This window comes from Lasiodiplodia theobromae (assembly GCF_012971845.1).
Source record: "Lasiodiplodia theobromae strain AM2As chromosome Unknown scaffold_17, whole genome shotgun sequence".
Classification (NCBI taxonomy): domain Eukaryota; kingdom Fungi; phylum Ascomycota; class Dothideomycetes; order Botryosphaeriales; family Botryosphaeriaceae; genus Lasiodiplodia; species Lasiodiplodia theobromae.
In genome coordinates this window covers 573,597-596,789 of record NW_023336377.1, presented here as the reverse complement: position 1 = coordinate 596,789, position 23,193 = coordinate 573,597, and the positions used below count along the sequence as shown (strand labels likewise).

Here is a 23,193-nt window from a genome sequence, read left to right as displayed (position 1 = left end):
TGCAGATCTAAACACTACCACTAATACTCTAGCGCCCCATTTCTGGATGTCGACTGAGATATAGATATATTCTATTATTTATGATCAATTAATAAATGGATCATCTACTATATATTGTTTTGAATGGCTTGAAGCGCACGAAAGAAATATACAGTGTTTCTTGCCTTCTTTTGATCCTCTGATCTCTTCTTGGTACAGTTTCAGCAGAGAATGATTGTTTTCCGGGTGGAACGAGGGAGACTGGAGGCATCTTCATCCGTTATCTCAACCACGCCTCTCCACGACCAGCTCCTCTTGTTCTCATCATTTGTCCCAGCAACTATAAAGAGAGGATTCCCCGAGGCTTCCCGTACAACAACAGGCATGTCTCTATCTCTATCACTAGCTGGTATCAGCAGTGCGCCCCAACGGTCATGCAGCAAGTGAGAATGACGGAGTTGCCTCGCAAGCGAATGGCGTGGAGACACCAGGCCAAGAAAGAAGTCGAGCAGATTTCCTAGCATAGACCCTGATCGATCTGGTAACTCGGTGACAAACCAGAGAGCACGGAGGCCCTCATCGACCACAAGCCCGTAGTGGGTCCCCACACCGTCTTGAGGAAAACAGATTTTGTCGCTTCCCTTTTTATACTCCTGTTCAGGCATATCGGGTCTGACTGGTGCCCACGACCACCTTGTCTGGCTCAATCGTGGGATAGTTGATACTAGGAACCCGGTCATTACCAACTTTTGATGTTCCCAGAACTCGAGGGCACTGTTTGAGACAGTGTCACCAATTAGAAGGCTCCAGATGACTATCTCATCTTCAGGACGACTAGCATGGCGATGGCTGAGCATCATGGCGGCCTCTTCGACGGTCAAGAACCCTTCAACCATTGATGTCATGCCCCCCACGTTTGTGCTGTCGCGAGGTCTGTAAGCTGGAAGAAGATGCTGTGACGTCATGAACAAGTTGGACAGAGCCATACTGCCGTTGCGATGGACGTTCTTAAGCGTTTCACAGAAGGAGATAACTTTGTCGTCCTTACACAACAGCCAAATATTATGGCGGCCGCGAATCGCTTCCAAGAGAGTCCAAGCCCGGAGGTTCCAGTCGCACACGAGAAGGGCGGCTAGGATACGCTCTTGAACTTCCAGTGTAGGGTGTGTCGCATCGATTAGCATAAGATCTCTATCGCAGACTAAGGTCAATTTGCTTTCTTTAAAAACACCGTTGATGTTCTGGATAGCTTCGATTCGTAGCTGATGGTTGTCGGGTATGCAAGGTGTGTCCATCCAGTAGGAATTACAATGGAATTGCTGCGCAATTCGCATGTATCGTTCATGGAGGCATCTGTTAAAGCCGGTCCCACGATCTCTCTCTGGTCGTCCGCCCTGACCATGGCTCCATACGTGGGAAATGGCCATTGTTTGCTTGGATGCCCGACAGTAGACCAACGTGTCATTCGTTGTTTCTCTTAGACAGACGGCTCGGGCACCTGAAACCTTTCTAAAAGACTCCTCGGACCAGAACATCCTTTCGCAATGTCTCGTACAGAATGCGGTGTGTGCTGATTGATTCTCGATTTTGGCGCCTTTGAATCTTAAGCATTTGTAAGGGTTGTCTCCTGTACATTGCTCCATGACCGTCCCGTCATCCTTAATGATGCACCGGGGAGGCTGACCTTCCAACGCTTCGGCATACCGTCTATAAAAGTGGCGAAAGTCGAGTGCAATTGATGCGCAGTCTGAGCGCAGGAGCTCGAAGGCACATCTGCACATAGCCCTGCTCGGTTCTGGGATGTTTACCCCAGGACGATGACCTTGTTGAAAAACATGCTTTCCCCAAAGCTTCATGTCGCTGTTCAGGTAGTAGTTGTATCCACATGCAAACTGGCTCTCAAGAGTGTAATAGAAGTGGATCGTTATGCTTCTGTGTAGCGAGGTCCATAGGAATATAGTGAGTAAAGTCCGTCGCTCTGAATTGTTTTGGAGTGAACACTGGAGGCCGAATTGAACCATTTCGCTCATAGTATCCAGCAAGTCAACGACGCGAGGGCCCCACCATGTTGACTGGTCTTCAATGAAAATATTCAAAGCCAGGCGGATGGCGTTGATATCGACAAAGCGGACAAGACGAAGGTTCTCCCAAGTCCTGAGCGATCCGGGAAGGAAGAAGCCTGCATCAAGACTGGACAGGTCAACTTGCAATCCTAGGCTCGGTGGAACAGCAGGAAGTCTTGATAGAAGTGCGCAAGTCTCATCGACTATCCGATCGAAGTCCTGTCCCGCAACCCGGAAATTGCATCTTAAAAGGCCTGAGTAAACCGAGTCCAAACGCTCCAAGCATCCATCGGATGCGTCCAGGTTGGCAAGATACTCGTCGTACCATTTTCGGATGTGCGTTTGACGGATACTCTCCGTGTAGGGGTTTGAGACACCATCAGAGTCAAAATAGGAGGTTGTTGATACGGGGTTGAATGTTATGGGATATCCTCGAGTACCCGCCGGAAGTTCGGGACAAAGATTTCTCTGTAAGACCTGTCTTACACGATCGGGCGTGAAGGTAAATGTGCCCTGCTGGATTTCTTCGGCCATTCGAGAGGTTTTATGGTGCTGAAAGTTCTGTGCATACTAAGATACTGGGCGGGGTTTTACTTATATACATAAATGGGTGTGCTCGCCAATGGATGCCGATCAGCATCCTTTGTCCTTTTTCTTCCACTATGATTTGTCATACTTCGCGTTTGCCTTGCTCAGCTCTCTTTCCATCATCTTAGCTGCATCAACCGAAAGCCTCGCGTTACGTTCAATCATTGCCAGGTCATGCCTGGTCCAACCATCATCCGCAATATCCCCCCCCTGCATCCGCCTCAACCAGGCGTCCCGCCGCGGATGCGGTGCCACGATATCATCCATCCACGTCGTAACACCTGTACCACCAAAGATCTCCACCGCCCCCACCATAGCCAAGCGGCCAGAGAACCTGAACCTCGTCAGCTTCACCTCCACACCGGCGTCAGCCAGCCACCGGCCGGCGAGGCTACCCTCACGCAGGCGCCATCGGCTGATCACGCTCAGCACCAGGAGCGCGACAAGGCAGACGCCGTCCCAGTCCTTCTGCGCCGCCGTGAAAGTCATGGCCAGCAGCTGCAGGACGTTCGCGAGGCGCAGCCACACCGCGACGGGGCCGGCGGCCTGCTGGTGGGGAATGGTGAACATTGTTTTGTTGAGCAGCGTGTCGACGATGGCGCGCTCGCCCGTGAAGAGATGCCACTCCGTAGCGTTTTGGTGCGTTGCGACAAGCATGCAGGCGCCGTCGCCCCCGTGTTCGTTATTTTCGAGATAGCCGGGCGGACGCTGGACTGCGATGCTTTGCGTTGCGAAGCGGGATGTTGCGCTGCACGTGACGATGGCGGCGGTACCTGTTTGCATTCAGCAGAGCTGCTACCTTTTTCGCTGCGGTGTTTTTCTTTTTTAATTGGGGGCGGGGGTGGAGGTTGTAGGGGCTGAAAGGCGTTGGTTGCTTACCGTATGCGCCGCACAGAACTAAGACAGCAGCTATGCCAATGAGAACCGCAAAAGCGATAATGCGACATGGGACCAGGAGCAAGAACTGCTCGAGTTTTCGGCTGAGGAGCTTCTTGGGCTTCCGGTGCCGGAATTGGTATACATGCAGGGTTTGATATCGGCGGAAATGCGTTGGAGCAGGCTTCTCCGCTGTCACAACTTTTACCGTAGTCGTAGTTGAAGCCTCACCTCCGCCCCTAGTCTCGCTCGTAACTCGATCGGGGATGGTAACCTCGGTTGGAGGGGGGAGCTTCTCTTCCGGTACGTCAACCTTTTCCGGCATTCCTATCGGAGCGTGCTTAGTCCTAGCCTGTACGTGTCGTATAATAATCTCATTTGCCGCACCGTTGGCGCAGGGAAAGACGCTTCCCCATCGAACATCCCACACAGTGCTGCTAGAGCCTCCACGTGTGCTGGCTTGATCGAGGAATTCCTGCGTCCGTTTCAACAGGCGCGAGACACTGGCAAGCGTTCCTAGCTTTGGAAACATGTTGACGGATAGCCTGCCAAGCAAGGCAACATTGCCGGCTATTTGGTAATCGTCTCTGTGGTTGGCGAGGTGAACGACGAGCGGGATTATGGCGGCCCACTCGGACACGATGTCCGGTAGGCGAGGAAAAACGAAGAATGGAACTATATTAAGGGACCCGAAGTGAAGGTTGTCATTTGTGTTGGAGAAGAATGACATTATGGTTGGCTGGCACGTTCAGAATTGTGCACAGCCTGGCCATGGCGCCTTCTATAAAGCTTTCAGTCCGGTCGCCAAGGCTTGCGCCACTCGGAACACACTACCGTATAGATTGTTGCTTAAGCCACACCCTCGTATAGGCCGCACCCGTACATACGCCGCATCCGTACATACGCCGCACCCGTACATACGCCGCACCCGTACATACGCCGCACCCCCCAACTGGCGGTGGAGCGATGATTGGGGTGTAGTACGAAGGGTGTCGCTAGTACCAAGCTAATAAGAGATATACTTAGAAATAAAGCTAGCCTATTTGGTGAGAAATCTAAGTAAAGCACGGAAGATGGAGGTACACAGTTGGTGATTCAGTACACCACAGTCAGCTATACGGCAACCAATGTTGGGCTACTGGCACCCCTATTCAGATAAAATGGCACGAGCAAGATTTGGTTGGCCCAGTCACGACCGCTTCGAAGTCAGCTTCACCCGCCCCATCGATCCCGGCAGCAACTCCAAGATCGACACCCATGACGACTGAACGCAACAAAAACGCAGACCGCGAGCATTGATAGCCTTTATCCGTAACCATTGCTATTGCTGATACTGTTACAGTCGTCTGTCTGTCTCATCGCTATTTCTGCAGTAGTATTCTACCTTCGACGCCAGCGCCGCCGGGAGCGACACGCAGCGGACCTTATAACACAGCCAAATTGGAGTATAGTGGAAGTAGATCCTGATATACATATTGTGGAAGTGCTTGGCTCGGGACATGGGGTAGAGTTGGGGTCTAAAGGATGCTGTTGTCTAACATTCCCAGAACGATTGCAGTCGCCGCCAGTGTGGCACATCGTCGTTTTTGAGCGCGCGCGACTGGACGCATGAATTACGCCAATCGTGCGTATGCGCAATAAGAACGAGAAGACTGATAGTGGCATATTGGGAGGTCTTCTCCCCCAGTGTCAGATAGTCCGGATGAGTCTGCATTGCGTCGTCTGTCCCGTTGTGTACGCAAGACCTATTCGAAAATCATATTTGTTTCCGACACAGCGTAACATTGACGGCGAATCTTCAGAATTTGCTTTTGTGTAACCAAGTGACATTATAACATGTGACTCCCAGTTTGCTTACTATTGCTGCATAAAGGCGGGGTACCGCCAAGCATCCATCGCCCATCGTAAGTTCAGCCTTTCTACGAAAATTTGACTTCTCTAACTGATTGCATCAATCCGCTGCTCGCATATGGATATCTCCGCATCATGACGCCTCCACCTGCCTGCGGACACGGTCTCAAGCGACCCCGAGATCTCTATGATGAGAGCGATACATCGGCTCGTCTGCCTAAGCGTCAGAGGCAGCAGAGTCCGCCTCCTGAGCGTCGCATTGGTCAGTGTGAATCTTTCAAAATTACAATTAATAGACACTTATAGCAAATAAAGAAACTGCAGGTCCTCTGCAGCCGACTTTCTTGTCCGACCGGTTCTCCTCATCACGAGCCTCGGCGCATGTTGATGAGACTGGAAAAGTGTTCCGACTAAGACACATACCACATTGGATTGACACAACAACGGGTGTGCAAGTACTTCTCAAAGACTTGCTTTCTCTTGACGACAGTACTTTCATCAGCGTACATTCGATCGTCTGCAGCCCCTATGATCCAGCAGACCGCATTGCTACCCTTTCCTTCTCACAATATCCAGTAGCATTGCAAAGAGAGAAAAGCTACCGCAGCGGCGGGAAAGAATGGAGATTCGAAGTATGTGGGCACAATGGAGAAATTTGTCGTCCAACGTTGGACACTCATTTTCTGGGTTTCACACCGCTGCATCGCGAGAAGGATTCTGATTGTGATACGGAGTAAGGCGGCTCCTGTAAGCTTGTTGGACGCAAGAACTGATTTCAAGCAGCATCATTGCTCTTTCTGGCCTTAATGGCCACGCATTCGGGTCATTCAAAGAAAAGGGCGGAACCTTCATGTGGCTGCGCGATGCCCTTTCCAAAGATATGCCACGGGCACGAATTCTCATCTACGGCTACGATACGTCGATCATTGGCAGCAAATCATTTCAGGGTCTTCGAGATCTGGGGATCCAACTTCGTGAAGGACTGCGCAGCATTAGACAAGATGGATCGGTACGCTGAGTACAGAACTTTACAGAATTTCAACTAACTGTCAAAAGTGTTCCAGTACACAAAGGCCAATGATGCTTATAGGGCACAGTCTTGGCGGAACTGTGATCAAAGATGTATGAAATCCACTCCTAATGCTCACGAAAGGAGTAGCTGATCTTGTTTTGAGGCAATCATCCAAATGGCGGAGAGTGACGAAATTGACAAGGCCAATCTAAAGTCAATCTACGGAATTCTATTCTTTGGAGTTCCAAACCAGGGGATGGCAGTCGAAACCCTGCTTCCTATGGCGGGGCAAAATCCAAGCCAGCACCTCCTCCATACCTTGCGGAAAGGTTCGGAGGTATTGAGGTACCAGCAGGAGCGGTTTCCGTTGGCGTTTAGTCTCCAAGACTCAGTGATAATTTCATTTTATGAGACTCTAGAATCTCCAACTGCGGTTAAGGTAATCATTGGGCTCCAGCACTAAACACTCGGTCATTTACAGTAGTGTTTTAGGTAAATGGGAGGTGGGCGATGGACGGAACTTCTACCGTCTTGGTCGACGCAAATTCAGCAACGCACGGTCGCCACTGGGAGTCCAGTCACCCCTTCATCTATCCCGTCAATCGGAGCCATTCGGATATGGTCAAATTCACGGGAACTGATGATCCGGTGTATCGCGTTGTTCTCGAACGTCTCAAATTGTTCCATGCAGGTGCGAAAAATATCGTACCTCAGCGGCACATGGAAAGAAGCACGGGTAAAAGTCTTATGAAATTGCTGGATGGGAACTTAGCTAACTTCCGAAGATATCCTGACGGAACTGTCGCCGCAAGAACAAGGTAGGTACCACCGGAAATAACCCGTGGGCTTCGAGCACTAACACAATCAACAGCTTGTCTGGAGTCACTAGCATTCCCGGAACAACTCTGGCGTCAAGACGAAATAACAGAAGCGAGATTGAATGGGACGTGCAAGTGGGTAACAAAACACCCTCAGTATTCCAATTGGCTCCAACAGTCATCTGGAGTGCTGTGGATACAAGGAAAGCCTGGTGCTGGAAAGTCAACACTGATGAAATATATCGTGCAAGATATGGAAGAGGGGGTCCAATGGCGCAATGGGCTGGTTGCTACATTTTTTGTCCATGGACGCGGGAGCCCGTATCAGCGAAAACCTCTTGGAATTTTTCGGGCTCTTCTAAACCAACTGCTGGCATGTCTCCCCGAGGAACTGTCAATATTGACCAGAGTCTACCAAGAGAGAAACCTAAAGATGGGTGAGATTTCAGAGAAGTGGAACTGGGGAGAGGGATATCTCCGCTCCTTTATGACGTCCAATCTGCCCAAAGCCTCCTGCAAACAGCCCATAACCATCTGCATTGATGCGCTGGACGAATGTGGGAAGAAGCCCGCCATAGAGCTCGCGAATTATTTCAGCCAACTGGCACAAAACTCTGGCCAACTTCACGGGAGTCTACGAGTTTGCTTTTCTTGTCGACATTATCCAACCCTCAGCCTTTACCAAGAGTTCAGAATCAACGTTGAGGACGAAAATCACAAAGACATCAACACCTTTCTTCAAAGTTATCTCAAAGGTCTTCCTTCAGGTGGAAGAAGTGAGATAATTAAAGAGATCTCAAGCCGAGCGCAGGGCGTCTTTCAGTGGGCCGTTTTGGTTGCTGCGCAGGCACTTGACCAAAAGATGGTGGAGGGTACCCGGATTCGGAAAATCATGGAAACAATCAAAGAGGTCCCAAGAGAGCTGAAAAATCTCTATGCAACTCTCGTGGCAGACATTGACCACGATTCACGACCTCAAGCCGTGAAACTTTTGCAGTGGGTCTGTTTCTCAGAGTCACGAGAGCCCCTTACCACCAAAGAGTTACAACACGCCCTGGCGATAGATGCATACATGGGCCATAGGACTTCTGCTCAGTACAAATCCGGAGAATACTACACTGACACACTCAAAGACCTCGAGAAAGTCGTGGCAAGTCTTTCAAGAGGCCTTGTGTACATTACCAACAACAGGGTACAGTTCATTCACCAGTCAGCCCAGGACTATTTCCTGAACAGTGGTCTCCAGGACTTGGAAAGGAACGACTATTACTCAGTAGCCGCTCGCGGACATTTCCAGATTTCCCGCTCATGTATTCGGTATATGGCAATGGACGATGTCGCCAAGTATCCTTTTCCAACAGCGATATCAGCTCGGTCATTTGTCGCAGACCAATTTGCGCCGGCACGTAGGTTGGGCGATAAATTTCCCCTTGCGAATTATGCCATTCGATCCCTACAGTTCCATCTCGAAGCCGTCGAATCTGAGGGAATGCCTCAGGACGACCTTTGGGATCTGTTTCGCTGGCCGAACGAGAGGAATTTTGTAAGGACCTGGAGGAAATGCGCTGACCTTCTTGGGTTTAAAATGGATGGATGGTTCTGTAAAGGCTCAAGACTCGTACATTTGCTGGCGGCAGCTGGGACAGACAGTGCTTTGGATCGTCTATTTGCAACCCATGGTCAAAATCCGCAAGAGGTCGACCCGCGGGATTCGAAGCGCCGGACACCGTTATATCGGGCTCTCCGCTGCAATCAAACATCAACTGCACACAAACTGTTGTCTACAGGCATGGTGGATCTGAGTCCCCTCGGCCCACGTGGCGAAACAGCCCTTTACTTGGCCATCAAGACCAAGGACGTATCATTAGTGCACGAGATCATCCGCATGGGAGCACCGATGAAGTGCAAAAATCCGAATTACAATTACGATGACGTGCTGCGTCTGGCAACATCTACTGATCAAGAGGAAGTAGTTGAGGCTCTTGTTAAGGCTGGAGTGGGTCTTGATGTTGGCACGGGCTCTAGAAACGGTATTGTCCACTATGCCGTTAGAAAACGCAACGCAGAGCTGTTGGATCTGGCGATTGCACGGGGTGCTTCAGTAGAGATGATGGACATGAACGGCCAGACTCCTCTCTTCAGATCAGTCGTAGGTTTTCCAGCAACAAGGAAAGTCTTTTACCAGTTACTGAAAGCGGGTGCGAGGATTAATGTTTTTGACTCCTATGGAGACACCCCGCTTTCCCGAGCTTTGAGAACTGGCAACAGAGAATTGGTTCAGTCCCTCATCAATTACGGCGCCACCATTGGCTTAGAGGAGAAAGTGCTTTGAAGAGAGCTCTAAAGAGCGAACAAGAGGCTTTGATACCATTGCTGCTTTAGCGGACTACGAAGGATGGAGGATGCTGGAAATAAATTGAGTTGAGTTTCGTTAACTTTTCTGAACCATCTCCCCAAGCAATATACATTTTGCAAACTATTCAAAATATCCAATATCCATCTGGGCATGAATGAATGAAATTAATGTAAAAAGGAATCAATCCGGACAACATATTCAGCTCCCGATTTGTTGCGATAATAAATGAATCGGCTTCGTACTGTGTAGTGGGCAGTGAAACCGATTCTTCCCTAAAGGCTCTCTCGAGCTTCTGTGCAAAGAAGTCCATCTTGGATGCAGCTTTCCCCGGATCTCTAGGCAGTATAAGTGCTTTGGGCATCAAAGCAAAGTGCACGCCCGCACAGATCGCCATAGCCAAGAGAACGGTATCAATTATACGTGTAGCCAATGGACTCTGGATGTGACGTTGCCGATGGACAGTGATCGTTCCACTCAAGGGGTCGAGCATGTTTGGTGCTGCGAAGAAATTGGTGTTGGTAATGAGGGTGCGGAAGAGGTGGTGCAGGTCTTAAATCATACTTTGTCCATGCATTTCCTGCATCCGTGGAAGTAAAGGCTCCGGGTTGACTGGGTCGGCGAGTTGCTCTGCTAGCACACCATGGTCTCCGGGAACCGCCGTGGAGAAGAATGGATCTAGGTAATCTTATGGAGTGAATGCTGTGCGAAACACTGTACAGGTGCGCTACGGGGCCTATAGAGGGGAATGGAGTTATTCATGATTGGTAGAATCTTTGCTGTGTACAACGATTTAGTGGGTAGAATGTAGCGACCACGGTCCTAGACACGTCTGTTCATCGCTCCATCGCGCATTGACTACTCCGTAGCACCGTCAGTCATCATCGGATGTCATTCCTATTTCTGGTGTCAGCGTTATCGTCGGAATAAACCAACCCCAGCAGGCCGCAACAACTCACGAATAAAATTTTCAGCCGTTCTGCGCAGTAAAAGTCTGAGCAGGTTAGTGAAAAGGCGTCCGCACACGTATATGATGCAGATTGTGGTGATGATGCATTAAAGTAGCGGCGAAGGCAGCTCTTGCGGAATCAACATATTAGTCATGCAGAGATATGACTCGCCAACACACTGAAGCCGATATAGGCAATCATACGGCGAGCATGACTAGTTTAATGCATGACTCCTAGGCCTTTATTGGTCAACAGACTTTTTTTCATCGCCCTTTCATCGGAACCCAGTCGCACGCGTGACCGGCGCACACAGAATTAACGATCGCCAACCCCACACGTGTAAGCGAATGGTAGCAACACAGACTAGTAGATAAGATACTTTAAAATCAGTGTCTGCCCTTGGAGAAAAAGTACGGCTTGTGGTGTTGATCATGTTTTGCGAAGCTTGTGCCTCAATCTTCTCTGGCCGGGCAAAGTTCCCCCGTCTTCTTCTATACGGGGGCGGTCCTCCACTTTACGACAAGGAATACGCATTCCATCCCACTGGCGCGCAATTCAAACAAGCCGTAGATGACCGTTGTCATTCATGCTACCTTTTGTGGGGTCAACTCACGGCCGACGAGCGAATCATCCTAAGCGGATATCCCGAACAGATCTTTTTTGAGTTCAAGCTCGTGGAGAATGATTCGAGATGGGGTCTTCACGGCTTGAATAATTACACAGAATTGTCCCTTTCAGGCCCACCAATCACAACTAGACCACGCCTCATCTTCTACCACCCTATTACGAGTTAGTAACGTCTACTCTGGTGAACGCGAAGTGCTAACGAAGTAGGTCCTGAGATTCCGGTGATAGAAGGCAACACAGCTTCCGAGCGCAGCTTTCAATTTGCGAGTACGGAATGTGCGACTCGACCGGCAGGCTCCCGGACACCTTCTTGGTCCTGGGCAACTGTTGATGGTGCAGTGAATTTTCTGCACTGGCAAGACATAGGAGTAAGGATTGCTAAAGTTGTACAGGCCGATACGGAGACTCACAACCAAAGAAACTGTGTCGAAGAAAGTGGCAAGGTCAAAATCCACGGGTGTCTGAGGAAATTCAAGTTTGACAATTTGAAAAGCGGCCGGTTGCAGGATAATACCCTCGATTGGGAAGAAACGGAGGCAGCGTTGGTCCGTTTCGATGACAAGGAAGCCTCCATGGCCGATTTCTACTGCCTTCCACTAGCGTCCCGAATTGAATACTTTGGACGCAAGACAAAATTCTTTGGCCTTCTCTTAAACCTCAGCAAACCCGGATACACTGAATTTTCGCGTGTGGGATACTTCGAATATCTCGTAACATCTGACCGTAGTCGGGAAGGAGATGAGAATGAGAAAGGGACAAAACACTGGAAACAACAATGGGAAGATAGACTCTTTGGTGAAGTACCACACATCAAAGACATGCAAAAGGTGCAGGATACAGAGCCAGCAACGTTTGAAATCACCATTGTATAGTGTATCCGGTTAAAAAAATCGCATTTTACCAGAATGCTATGTATCTGACATTCTGCTTGACAACAATTGTTTCTACATAGCCAACTAACACACCCGGAACCATGACCAAGCTCAGCTCCGTCGGCCCAGTTCGCAACATGCATTAGGAAACACGACATTGCTGCATCGTCGTTCGTGCTGCATGCGCAGTTGATGTGGCTAAATCGCATATAGACATTGTTTCGCAAATAAAAATTTTGGTGCATCATATATTTCGAGACGTCAAAGCTGTCGGCACACATCCGACGTCAGGCGCGGAGGCAAGCCGAAACGGAAAGGCCAGCCGGGGGGAGGCCGAAGACAGTCCCACTTGTCCCGTCTCGTGCGTCCCGCAACGTCACTCCAGCCAGCGTCATCATAACGCCTCGAATATGTATGGTCCCGCCCCAGCGCGCGTCAAAAAGACCAACATCGTGCGCACGCGCTCGGGATGCGCGCTATGCCGCCAGAAGCGACGCAAGGTACGGTAGATGCTTAACCCTTTCCATGCGCACGCCACTGGATTCGCTGACGGTGCACCAGTGCGATGAAGCGCGCCCCAGCTGCGGTCGATGTGCTGATCGCGGCCAGGCGTGCGAATACGGCATCGCCTGGGAATTCCGCGATGCCACTGGCTGGGCCGCCCAGCGGGTGCGTAAGCAGGCGGCGGCTCCACCCGCGACGCCTCCCCCGCCAACAGATCAGCAAGCTACCGATGACTCGGGCGGCCTCGTGTTCATGGACCTTGGTATTGGCTCGCCGTTTAATTTTGACCCCGGCGATGATCAGCTCTTCTTGGATTGGCCCAGTCCGTCGAGTCTGCCTGTCCCACTGGTACCGTCTCCACCGCTCGCCGCGCTCTCAGTACCGGAGCGCATGTACCTCGCGCACTTCTCCGTCATCGTCCTTGACACCATTCCTGGCGGCTTGCATGCGCTTGAACAAGAGATGCTGAGCCTGTCCCCTGTGCGCCACGCAGCAATATCCCTCGCCGCCGCCAGCCTGGCCAACCTCCACGGCCGCTACGACGGCTCGCGGTGGATCCCGCACCAGTCTCATGCTGCGCATGCCCTTGACCATGCGTCCAAAGCCTCCGAGGCCAGCTCTAATATTCCACCTGAACAAGCCGTTGCCACCACTCTCCTGCTCCTCTACATGAAAGTCGACCTCGACACGGTCGAGAACTGGTGCAGCCACTTCCACAATTTGGAGGCTACTGTTCTCGAAAACCATCTTACCTTAGCTCAGACAGAGCTTGGTCTTCAGTTGCTGCGCTCCTACCTGCACGCCAGGGCTTTTTTCAGGTCCATGTCCTCCTCGTACCGTCCGATGCGACAGGAGTCCGCCGGCGATTGCACCGTCGCGCCTCTAGTCAAGAGTTATGCTTCATCCAGGGAAACACTTGCACTCGTCTCATGCGATGCTTTACGCATAGTCGGACGCATTCTCCTGTGTCAATGCATGCATGTAGGTGACTGCTCCCCGAAGGCGTTGTTGCAAAAGATGCTGCGTTGGCACTCGATTGTGCGAGATGCCCCCTATCCAAACTCCGCTAGCGTTTTCCAGGACGAGTTTCAAACAACACTCAGTGAAGATCAATGCTACCAAGAACTGAAGGTGCTCCGAGAAGAACTACAGGCATGCGAGCCATCACCACCACTGCCCCCCTCGGCCAACTCAGAACACCCAGCGACTCTGGAACCCATACTCTTCTCCAGCAGCGATGAAGCCATGCACCACGCCTCCTACGCTTTCGCCCAGCTCCTCTGCTCCGAGCCCCTCCTCCGCCACCTCCTCCGGCCACTCTCCAGCTTCCCTTCCTCTTCCTCCACCGTCTCCTCCCCTGCCGACCCATGGCTCCACCTCCTCCTCCGCATCGCCGCCGGCCTCGACGCCCGCGAATGCGCCCGCCGCAACACCTACCACCACGGCATGCTATACATGCTGACGGCCGCCAGCATGCTCTGCAGCAGCGCCGCCGACGCCGACACCACGGTCGACCCCCTCGCCTTCGCCGCGGACTACGCTGCGCGGCTGGCCGCCGCTGGTATCGAGCGCGACGGCGCATACTACCCCGTTTCGCTGTCCCGCACGTGCATCCGCGTGCTCCAGCGCGAGCGCGGGCGCGGACGGAGCGTGTTCTGGATGTCGACGACGCACCGCGAAAACAACAGCGAGCTGATGGCGGCGCAGGTGAAGGAGTACGTCGTCTTGCACGGCCGGATGGCGGACGGGCGGTTTTTTAGTGATTGCGTGCCGCCTGTGGAGGCTGAGATGCAATGATTGATATACAGCAAAGGCAACAGACATCCTCCTCCCTTCATAAACCCAACTCCACATACCCAACGCCCTCCCTAACCTCAATCGTCGTCCCGAACGGCTCCGACACGGTCTTCAGATGCTCCAGTATCCGCACCGCCTGCGCCGGCGGCGCTATCTTAGGCAATGCGCTCTCCGGATCACTTGTATCATTCGTCAATTGCCCATGCACAAGCGGATGCAGCTCAACCCCCGCCAGCACCCCGTCCTCGAACCGCGTCACCGCCACCACGCCGTCGTCCCATTCGATCGGCAGCGAGTAACCAGCGTAGTTCAACCCCAGACTGTACGTCAGGCTGCCCAGGCCGTAGAAGATCGGTTTACCTGCATACACCTCGACGCCGCGCAGGTGGTGCGGGCCGTGCACGAGGACGACATCCGCGCCCGCATCCACAGCCGCACGACTGACGTTCTGCGTGTACGCCGCCGGCACGGTTGCCTCGAGCGGCAGCGGGTTCGCCGAATCATCAACCCCAGCAAACGACTCGTGCGCATGCAGCGAGAACACCACGGCGTCGGCCTCGTCCCGAGCCGCCCGGACGCTGTCCAGTATCCCAACGTAGTCGTCCTCGTTCACCGCCCACGCCAGCCCGACCGGCTGCTCGTCGCTCGCCAGCCGCCACGTCGACCACGCGTATGGGTACTGCCCGGTATACAACACGATGTCCGCCGTGCTGTCGTCGTCCCCCAGCACCTGCCCCTGCGCCCGCGCGACCGCTTTGATCGCAGCGAAGCCGGCTGCGTCGACGACCGTCACCACGCTCGCCCGCAGCGCGCTGATGCCGGGACGCGGCCGGAACTCGTCGTCGCCGGCACCGGCGACGGATTGGAGGGTGTGTGTCCCCGCCGCCGCGACGAGTGCGAGGCGCGTGCCGTTGCCGTTCTTCACGCTCTGGCGGATTGCAGGCTTGCGCGCCTCCTGCAGCGACGCGCCCGACCCGGCAAAAGTGACGTTGGCGGCTGAGAGGGCGTGCTGCGTCGCGAACATGCCTGCTTCAGCGTAGTCGAAGGCGTGGTTGTTGGCGTGGGAGGCGAGGGTGAAGCCTGCTGCGGCGAGGAGAGTGGCTTGGGAGGGGTCGTAGTACGGCCCGCCGCCTACGTCGCCGTAGGTGTTGGATTTGCCGTTTTCGGAGGCGGGGTAGATAATGGTGCCGTCCGGCGAATTGGAGGAAGAGGTGGACATGTTGGAGGTGAACAGGCTGCCTTCCATGTTGAAGAAGCCGAAGTCGGCGGCGCGGATGAGGTTCCATACTGCGGTGACGCGGGTGTTGTTTGTGGCGACGAGTTCGCCGATGAAGTCGCCGCTGGTGGCGAGGGTGAAGGTTTGGGATGAGACCTGCTGGGCTGCTAGCACCGCCATGGCGGCGGTGAGGTGCAAGGGGTTGGGGGACATGGTTGCGGGCGTGTCTTCGAACATTTACTGTCGAGTTCCCCCCCTTCTTAAAATCTACGTAGAGCTGTGGGGGATCTGGAGCTTCCCGCAATTTTTTTTTTTGGTATCTCGGCCGTGGGTTTTGGTCGTCGTGACGATCGTTGCCCGAAGAGGTCAGCGGGAGCGCGCGCTTTGACCTGTTATTTCCCTTTTCGGTGCTCGCAACCGCACTGCACGAAAGTCTTTCGGCTCTCGAGCAGCGGCAGATGCAGGAACAATATAGCTTATCTCTATGAACAGGTGCAGAGGGGTATTTCATCCGACGGCTATCGTTAATTTGTTTATCGCTTAGGTTATGGGTAGTTGAAGCTATCGGCCGGACGCCAGTTGGCCAATCATTTAGGAGATATCGGCAACCAGTTTTGCTCGTCTTCCCCGTGGATGCACCGACCAGTCCGCTAGATGATGCCATCACGTGGGGAAATTTGCTGGTATGTCATTGGACGGTCGTGTTGGGTACGCATAATGTCTTATCTGGTGAAGCTGATTTCGTGTATCAAGTGCCTTCCAATGCGTCTACTGTAGCCCACCCCTCCTTGCGATCGAATGAAGCAAGACAGATACTTCTTCTATGAATGGAAGTTGTATGGTTATCTACGGAAATAAGAGTTATCTACAAAATGCGATTCAATGAACTGTCCCAATTCCAAATCCGTCGGCATTACACTGCAAACCAATGGCAACAGTTTCTCGCCTTGACCATCTCATTGCAACCCAGATCAGATGACGCAAGTAGTGCTGTTGGTGGCATTAGCACCAGTTTTCCACTGCCACTGCCAGACGACCGGGTTAGAAGCAGTCTGAACGACATCAAAGCAAGGCCCAAGACTACCGTCCCGTAGTTTGAGCAACGGGCTGCCCGTGGCAATCTGCTCATACTCCGCAACAGCATACTCGCCCAGATACTGCCGCAGCAACCCAAAGAAGTCCTCCAGCGTATACGAAAGCCCGTCGTTATACCGCTCCAACAGCGCCAACTCCAGCACATCCAAACTCACCGTCCCGTTCCACCTCTCCCGCAGCTCCGCGTCCAAATTCGCCAGCCAAATCAACCCGCGTCCATACGGAATCTTCTGCAGCCGCAAATCGCCCCACGGATCATCCTGCACCGCGGCGTCCGACGCGTTGACGTACGGATCGTTGTAGTAGTACGCGACGCGGCTATTCATCTCGGCCAGGTACGCCGAATCGTCCATGAAGCCGCCGCGCCACATCAGGCGCAGCGAGTAGAACTCGGCCGACCCCTCGACGAAGTTCGTGATGTTCGCATTACTACCTTCCATCGTCGGCCAGTTGTGCGTCATCTCGTGCGCCAGCAGCAGCTCGAGATCATGCTCCCCCGTCGTGCTGGCGTTGTTCCAGCCGAAGGTGAAGGACCGGTAGAGCGCGGTGCCGCCGCCCATCAGGTTCGCGTTCCACCGCACGAAGACGCGGTACGGGTCGTTGCTGGTGTCGTGCCAGAAGGACGTCGAGAAGGCGAAGAAGTTCTGCACGAAGGTCGCGACGGCGGTGGTGTTGAAGGGGGGCGGGACGAGCCAGTACATGCCGAAGTCGGAGCTGGAGGCGGAGTCGGCGGCTGGGTAGCTGGTGATGTTGCCGACGGCCCAGAAGGTGTATTGGAGGTGGTCGAGGGTGTTGACCGAAACGATGGGGGAGGAGGAGGAGGAGGAGGAGGAGGAGGAGCTCTCGCCCCATGTCCAGACGCCGCGGGTCCAGGAGGGGGAGTGGGAGAGGTCCCAGGCCCAGCTGATGGTGTAGTTGGTGCTTTGGTCCGAGGAGGGGGTGGGGACGAGTGCCCATGCTGAGCCGACGAGGCCGTTGTCGTTTTGGCGGATGTCGAACAAAGGGCCGAAAGGGTCGTCTGTTTCCACTTGTCGAGGATATGCCGTGAAGCGGACCGTGACATTGCCGCTGGTTGCACGGGTGGTGTTCCAGTACCTCATTTGGATGTTTGAGGGCTCGTCGTCAATTATGACCAATGGCAAGGGGCCATCGTCGTCGTCGGCTTGAAGGGCGTCGCCATCGTATCTTGCGGTCGGGATGTTGGAGGTGATGGTCAAGGGCAGCGTCACGAGCGTCTCGTTGCTTCCAACGTCGGGGGACTCGATGACTAGCACGCCGTCGAGCGAAGCGGTTCCATTTTGTGGGAAATGTGGTGTCAAGGTTAGGTTCAAAGCTGGAGCGCCGTCTGCTGCAGCTGCGACAGCGGCGTGCAAAAGAAGTGGAAAGAGACACGCTATACGCATAGCAACAAAATTCGCAACCAATCAGGGCTATTATTGTGACAAAAAATATGTTCTCTGTTTGAACATTTAAGAAGCTCGCATCATCTCGCGCACACGTAACGTGCGTATCCGCGCACCCGAAAGGGAAACGCGCCCCGCACCGCCTGCCCACATCATCTAAATTGTCCTTCTCTATCTGGTTAGCCGCCCGCTGCACTGCCGATTGTCTCCGGCTTAGAATTTCTTATCAAAAGGGCGGTCCACTTAGTACTACAACAAGGTGGGGTGCTGAATCGCTTGTCTAGATGCCGTTGTTCACGTTTACATCGTGCATTCATGATGCTTCAAATGGACCTCTGCTGCAATCCTAGTGGAACCGACCTCGTATAAAGGAGTTCATAGGCTAATTTCAACAATATTCGCGCTTAGCTTGCGGCGCTCAGCCGGTTAGAAGCGGATAGAGGAAACAAAAACCCAATCTTAACTAATGGGTTGAACAATGGAAACGTCTCGCATACATGCGGCATGTAAGTATGGCGACGCAGCTAATATCGTTTTCACTGTTCGGGTAGAATATATTTCAAACCAGGCCGACGGAGGAGAGAGCTCGAAGATTGGTTTGAGCATGTTAGTTGGCTATGTAGATATAACCGTTGCCAAGCAAAATATTAGCAGCAGCAAGCGGGGGTTGTGAAAAACAAAATGCCGTGACGTTCATTGAGCTGGATTTGTCGGTCAGTGGCCGGGCTCTTCCCTCTTTTGCGTATCCTTTTACAAAGACGCAAACATGACAGACCGTTGGCGGCAGATCTGATATAGCTGGTGCATGCGAGTGGCTGAGGCGGTGGTGAGATTAAGGCTCCCAGCAAGCGCGCTTGCTTGAACCGCTTACCAAGCGGCCGTATCTGACTGCTTGATAATAAGACATCAAGCAAGCAGATTGGCTTGCAAGTAGGACATTCAGTTACTTCTTCCAAGCAAGAGTATCAAGCATATCTTTTAGAAGGGCATATATATAGCGAGTTATGTTTCATATAATCCATCTAGCCCTATACATTCAGATCAAATATGATCAATTACATGCTATATAATACGCAATAGTCTCCCTACCGTGTTACAATATATCATTTCCCTCTCCTAAACCCTTACTTATATTTCTCGAAATATGCCCTGAGTGGGATAGAAAAATTCGAAGGTCAGCCCGTGTCAACATCCATCTTCGATTATAATCATGGATGAACTTCCCTCAGAGATACTCGACAACATGGCTGGCTACGTCCATGAGACTGGTACTCCCTTCGACCTGATTAATATTAGCCATAACACATGGGTGAGCATCGTCAGTCACATGAAAGCGGTGGGATCGATAACACCTGGTGAGCAGATGTGCACGTGCACCCTTGCCTTGGAAGAACTGTCGCGGCTGGCTATAAAACCTATCCACCGCTCTACGCTTGACTTCTCCTCCTTAACTCGAACATCACCCTCTGCGACCATGAACAAGCTTCCGGCCGAGCTGCTCGACAATGTTGTCGCCTACATTCCAGACTCTAAGCTTGCTCGGTACTCGACCGTCTCACGCGAATGGAAGGTCCAGATCGAGGCTCGCACGTTCAGAAAGCTCACCGTGAGGAGCGAACATATTGAGAAGTTCATGGCCACAGTTACGGGATCCCGCCGCCGCGTCCTTAGGGACCTGTGCTTCAACATTGAGCTGATTACTCTGGACGTCGAAATCAACACCATGATGGTCTCACGGGGTGTCCACGACCTTTTCCATGCTCTTTCCACCTGGAGCGCCGGGTCAGATCTGAGAGTAATCGTCGATGCCGCTTTGGAGCGCGAGCTCAAAAAGGGCTGGACGCTCGACCCCATAGTCGACCTCACTTCCATCAACGACGTCCCAATCGTGCCGGTGATCCGCAATTTCGGTTTCCGTCACCCCGTCATCTCCGACAGCAACTGGTTGGCCTTGGCATTACGCCTCCCCAACCTCGAAGAAGTGAGTGTCGTTATCGACGACAAACGAAGGCAGGACCTGGCGCAGCACCGGGAGAACCGCCACAAGCTGGCAGTCGGTCTCAACGAGTTGAACACCGACAACCTCGTCCACTTCTACCTCCACTCGCGCAGTTTCGGATGGACGCGCACCTTCCGCCCGACCGCCAACGTCCTCCAGCCCGACCGCGTCGACCGCCTGAGCCTCGCGCTGAACCGCATCATGCGCAGCCCATGCCTCAACTCCTTCAAGATCAGCGGCGACGTCCCCATCAGCCCTGCCCTCTTCGACCTGCCCGACGGAATCAACACGCACTTCCCCTTCCTCGAAGTCATCGAGCTCGACATCGCCCCCTGCGCGCCCGACGGCACACGCTACTTCCACGGCTACCCGCCCGTCGGCGTCGGCGAAGAAGAAGTCTCGACGACCAACTACGCCGACAACGACTACATGATGCAGCGCCTTTCCATGCAGGAGGAAAGCGCCCACCAGTTCCGCTGGGTCGCCGCCGCCGAGGCCCTGCGCCCACTCGTCTTCGCCGCCGCGCGCGCCGTGGCGCACCACCACATGCCCTGCTTGGACGGCTTCCAGCTTCGGGCGTACCCCCTGTTCAATCCTGCTGACGGCGAGCCGACCCAGGGCTTGATCCAGTACGTGGCTCCCGGCGTGTCGTCGCCGTTGATTTATGGCTACCCCCCTTGCTGGTCTGGGGCGGACAAGGATCCGTCGTGCGTTGCGCCGAGGACGAACATCGACATGCCGGGGTTCGCGGGGGATCTGGAGATTGCCGAGGCGTGGATGGGGGTGAGGAAGGGAGGGGTGCTGGAATGGAAGTGGCCGGAATATCCAAACGTTGAGCTGGAGTAGATGGCTGTCGATGGACTGGAGGAGGGCGGCTACAGATGGACGTCGTTCTGTTGCGAGCTCTTGAATCAACTCAAACAGTGTACTCTCTTATAGAGTAGTGTTGCAGATAGCAGCTGTCTCAAACACATATCGGTCGGTGAGCATTGTCAGTCACATGACAGAGGTGCGATGGATATCACCTGGTGAACAGACGTGCCTTCTGCTGTGGGTGAAAGCGGCAGGCGGCTGCCCATATAAGCAGTCACGGTTCTGCGCTTGAATTTTCCTCAACCTCAACATCCAAATTTTGGAAACATGAATTCGCTTCCGTACGAGCTGTTGGAGACCATCGTCTTGCACCTTGGCAGCGATGAGCTTGCTCCGTTCGCCACCATCTCGGCCACATTCCAAGAGCTCATCGAACGTCGCACTTTCAGAGAGCTTGAAATCCGCAGCACCGACATTGATCAGTTCGTCGCGATAGTCACAGGGTCTCGCCGCCGAATCCTCAGACTCCTGGACTATTTCATCGCCCTACCAACTGTCGCCGAACGCCAGCGCAACAGCCTTGGCTTCACCAAAGCGATCCACGACCTGTTCTTTGCTCTGTCCCGCTGGGACACTGGATCGAGCGCCAACCCCATAAAACTAAGCATCAGTGTCGTCGAAGACAACATTTACCCCCGCATCGACTACCGCCGCAGCATCCTCGAGCTAACGGCACTCGACTCTCTCCAAAGCGTACCGCAAATCCACACACTATGTCCGGACAGCGGCGTCTGCATCTCAGACAGCAGCTGGATCAACATTGCCTCTCGTCTTCCGAACCTCCAGCGCCTCGACGTCCATCTCAACCACCAAAGACCAGGCCTGGACCTGGACCAGCGCCGCCGCAACCGCCACAGCCTAGCCGCAGCTCTGAACAACCTGCACAACACCTCCCACCTCGTCCACATCACCCTCTTTTCCCCCGCCATCGGCTGGTCGCGCCGCTTCTTCCGCCACACGCCCAACATCCTCCTCCCGGATGACCCTACCAACGACCACCTCAGCTTCGCGCTGAACCGCCTGCTGCGCCGCAGCCCAAACCTGCGCACATTCGATATCTGCGGCGCCATCTCCCTCAGCACCGCTCTCTTCGCCGACGACAACACCTCCTCCTCCTCCTCCTTCCACCGCCTGGAGCGCATCTCCATTTCCCTCGCCGCATGCGCACCCGACGGCACACCCTACTTCCACGGCAACATCACATCCGACCCAGCCGACATCGCCGACTACGCCGACGACGGCTTCGGCGACTCCGACGACGACGGCAGGCCTAGGCCCTTATATCGCTGGACCGGCGCCGCTGAAACGTTCCGTACTTTCGTTCTCTCCGCCGCGCGCTTCGTATCCGCCGCGCGCATGCCGCGTCTGCGCGCCTTCTCGCTCCAGATGCAGTTTCACCATTGCAAGATCGTGTACGCGGCGCCGGGAGTATTCTATCCGGCTTGCCAGTGGCTCGGCGAGGAGGACCCGTTGGGGGAGGGGAACTTGTGGTTGCCGCGGAGTTATGTTGATGTGACGGGGTTGGAGGGGGATGGGGAGGGGGATAAGGAGGTTGAGGAGGCGTGGGGAGGGATTAGGGAGGGGGGGTTGGTGCATTGGGGATCTCATGTCGATTGAGACTGGGGGAAGGATATCGGACTGGCACGGGATCTTCTTTAAAAAGGACAATGTACACACCAAGTGGAGGAATAGAGGATAGGCGGTAGGCCGTCCATGCTTGGGTTGTCTTACGAGTAAGCCAGTGAGTTGTTTATAAACAGGAAATCGTATCAAGAGAATGTTGAAGCTAGATATTACTCCGGAGGAGGGAAGGGGTCGAGGTATGAGACTTTCGTGAGTGTATGTGAAGCGGGATAGACATTTACTTAGCTATACGAGAACTATCTCATCCGCGTCCAGCTCTCCCCAGTCAACCGCCTCGCCATCCATAATGCCATCTACATAGCAGTCTCCGACCACCTTGTATGTACAGCCAGGCTCATCGGTCTTCCTCAATACCATTGGGACGCTGCAGCCATGAATGATTGCCACAACGTCCCCTTCCTCACAACAGCTACGCACCCATGCAATACGTCCGCCGGTAGTCGCCATGAGACTACGACAACATACGGTCTTCAGTAGGCTTTCTACCATGGCATCTTTGTCCCACATAGGTGTTCCCGGGTGTGCACGGTACCCATCTTGAATGTGCCAACGGTTGTCGAGATGATCCAAAACCTCTTTTGGAGACAGGGCTTGTATTTTTCTTCCAAAGGGATCCCTTCTGCGTGCTTCATTTGGACAGTCTGGTGTTATTATCAAGCCCCATATTGAATTC

General features: G+C 53.5%; 6 protein-coding genes across 6 annotated transcripts; 3 read left to right on the top strand and 3 right to left on the bottom strand.

Moving 5' to 3' along the window:
* Positions 1 to 2,702: 2,702 nt before the first annotated feature.
* On the bottom strand, positions 2,703 to 3,831 carry LTHEOB_6099 (Peptidase family m3; the record flags this gene model as incomplete). Its single annotated transcript, XM_035515317.1, has 2 exons — positions 2,703 to 3,403; positions 3,510 to 3,831. 2 exons carry the CDS (start codon positions 3,829 to 3,831, stop codon positions 2,703 to 2,705), a joined length of 1,023 nt encoding a protein of 340 aa, XP_035373230.1.
* Positions 3,832 to 12,399: 8,568 nt separating this feature from the next.
* On the top strand, positions 12,400 to 14,290 carry LTHEOB_6098 (uncharacterized protein; the record flags this gene model as incomplete). The annotated part of the gene is made up of 3 exons (XM_035515316.1): positions 12,400 to 12,489; positions 12,551 to 12,662; positions 12,708 to 14,290. The coding sequence occupies 3 exons, from the start codon at positions 12,400 to 12,402 to the stop codon at positions 14,288 to 14,290; spliced, it is 1,785 nt and encodes a 594-aa protein (XP_035373229.1).
* Positions 14,291 to 14,327: 37 nt separating this feature from the next.
* LTHEOB_6097 (Polyglutamate biosynthesis protein) lies at positions 14,328 to 15,719 on the bottom strand (the record flags this gene model as incomplete). The annotated part of the gene is made up of 1 exon (XM_035515315.1): positions 14,328 to 15,719. One exon carries the CDS (start codon positions 15,717 to 15,719, stop codon positions 14,328 to 14,330), a length of 1,392 nt encoding a protein of 463 aa, XP_035373228.1.
* Positions 15,720 to 16,477: 758 nt separating this feature from the next.
* LTHEOB_6096 (Peptidase M61) lies at positions 16,478 to 18,004 on the bottom strand (the record flags this gene model as incomplete). Its single annotated transcript, XM_035515314.1, has 1 exon — positions 16,478 to 18,004. The coding sequence occupies one exon, from the start codon at positions 18,002 to 18,004 to the stop codon at positions 16,478 to 16,480; it is 1,527 nt and encodes a 508-aa protein (XP_035373227.1).
* A 1,474-nt stretch (positions 18,005 to 19,478) lies between these two features.
* On the top strand, positions 19,479 to 20,849 carry LTHEOB_6095 (uncharacterized protein; the record flags this gene model as incomplete). Its single annotated transcript, XM_035515313.1, has 1 exon — positions 19,479 to 20,849. One exon carries the CDS (start codon positions 19,479 to 19,481, stop codon positions 20,847 to 20,849), a length of 1,371 nt encoding a protein of 456 aa, XP_035373226.1.
* Positions 20,850 to 21,143: 294 nt separating this feature from the next.
* Positions 21,144 to 22,493, top strand: LTHEOB_6094 (uncharacterized protein; the record flags this gene model as incomplete). Its single annotated transcript, XM_035515312.1, has 1 exon — positions 21,144 to 22,493. The coding sequence occupies one exon, from the start codon at positions 21,144 to 21,146 to the stop codon at positions 22,491 to 22,493; it is 1,350 nt and encodes a 449-aa protein (XP_035373225.1).
* Positions 22,494 to 23,193: the final 700 nt, after the last annotated feature.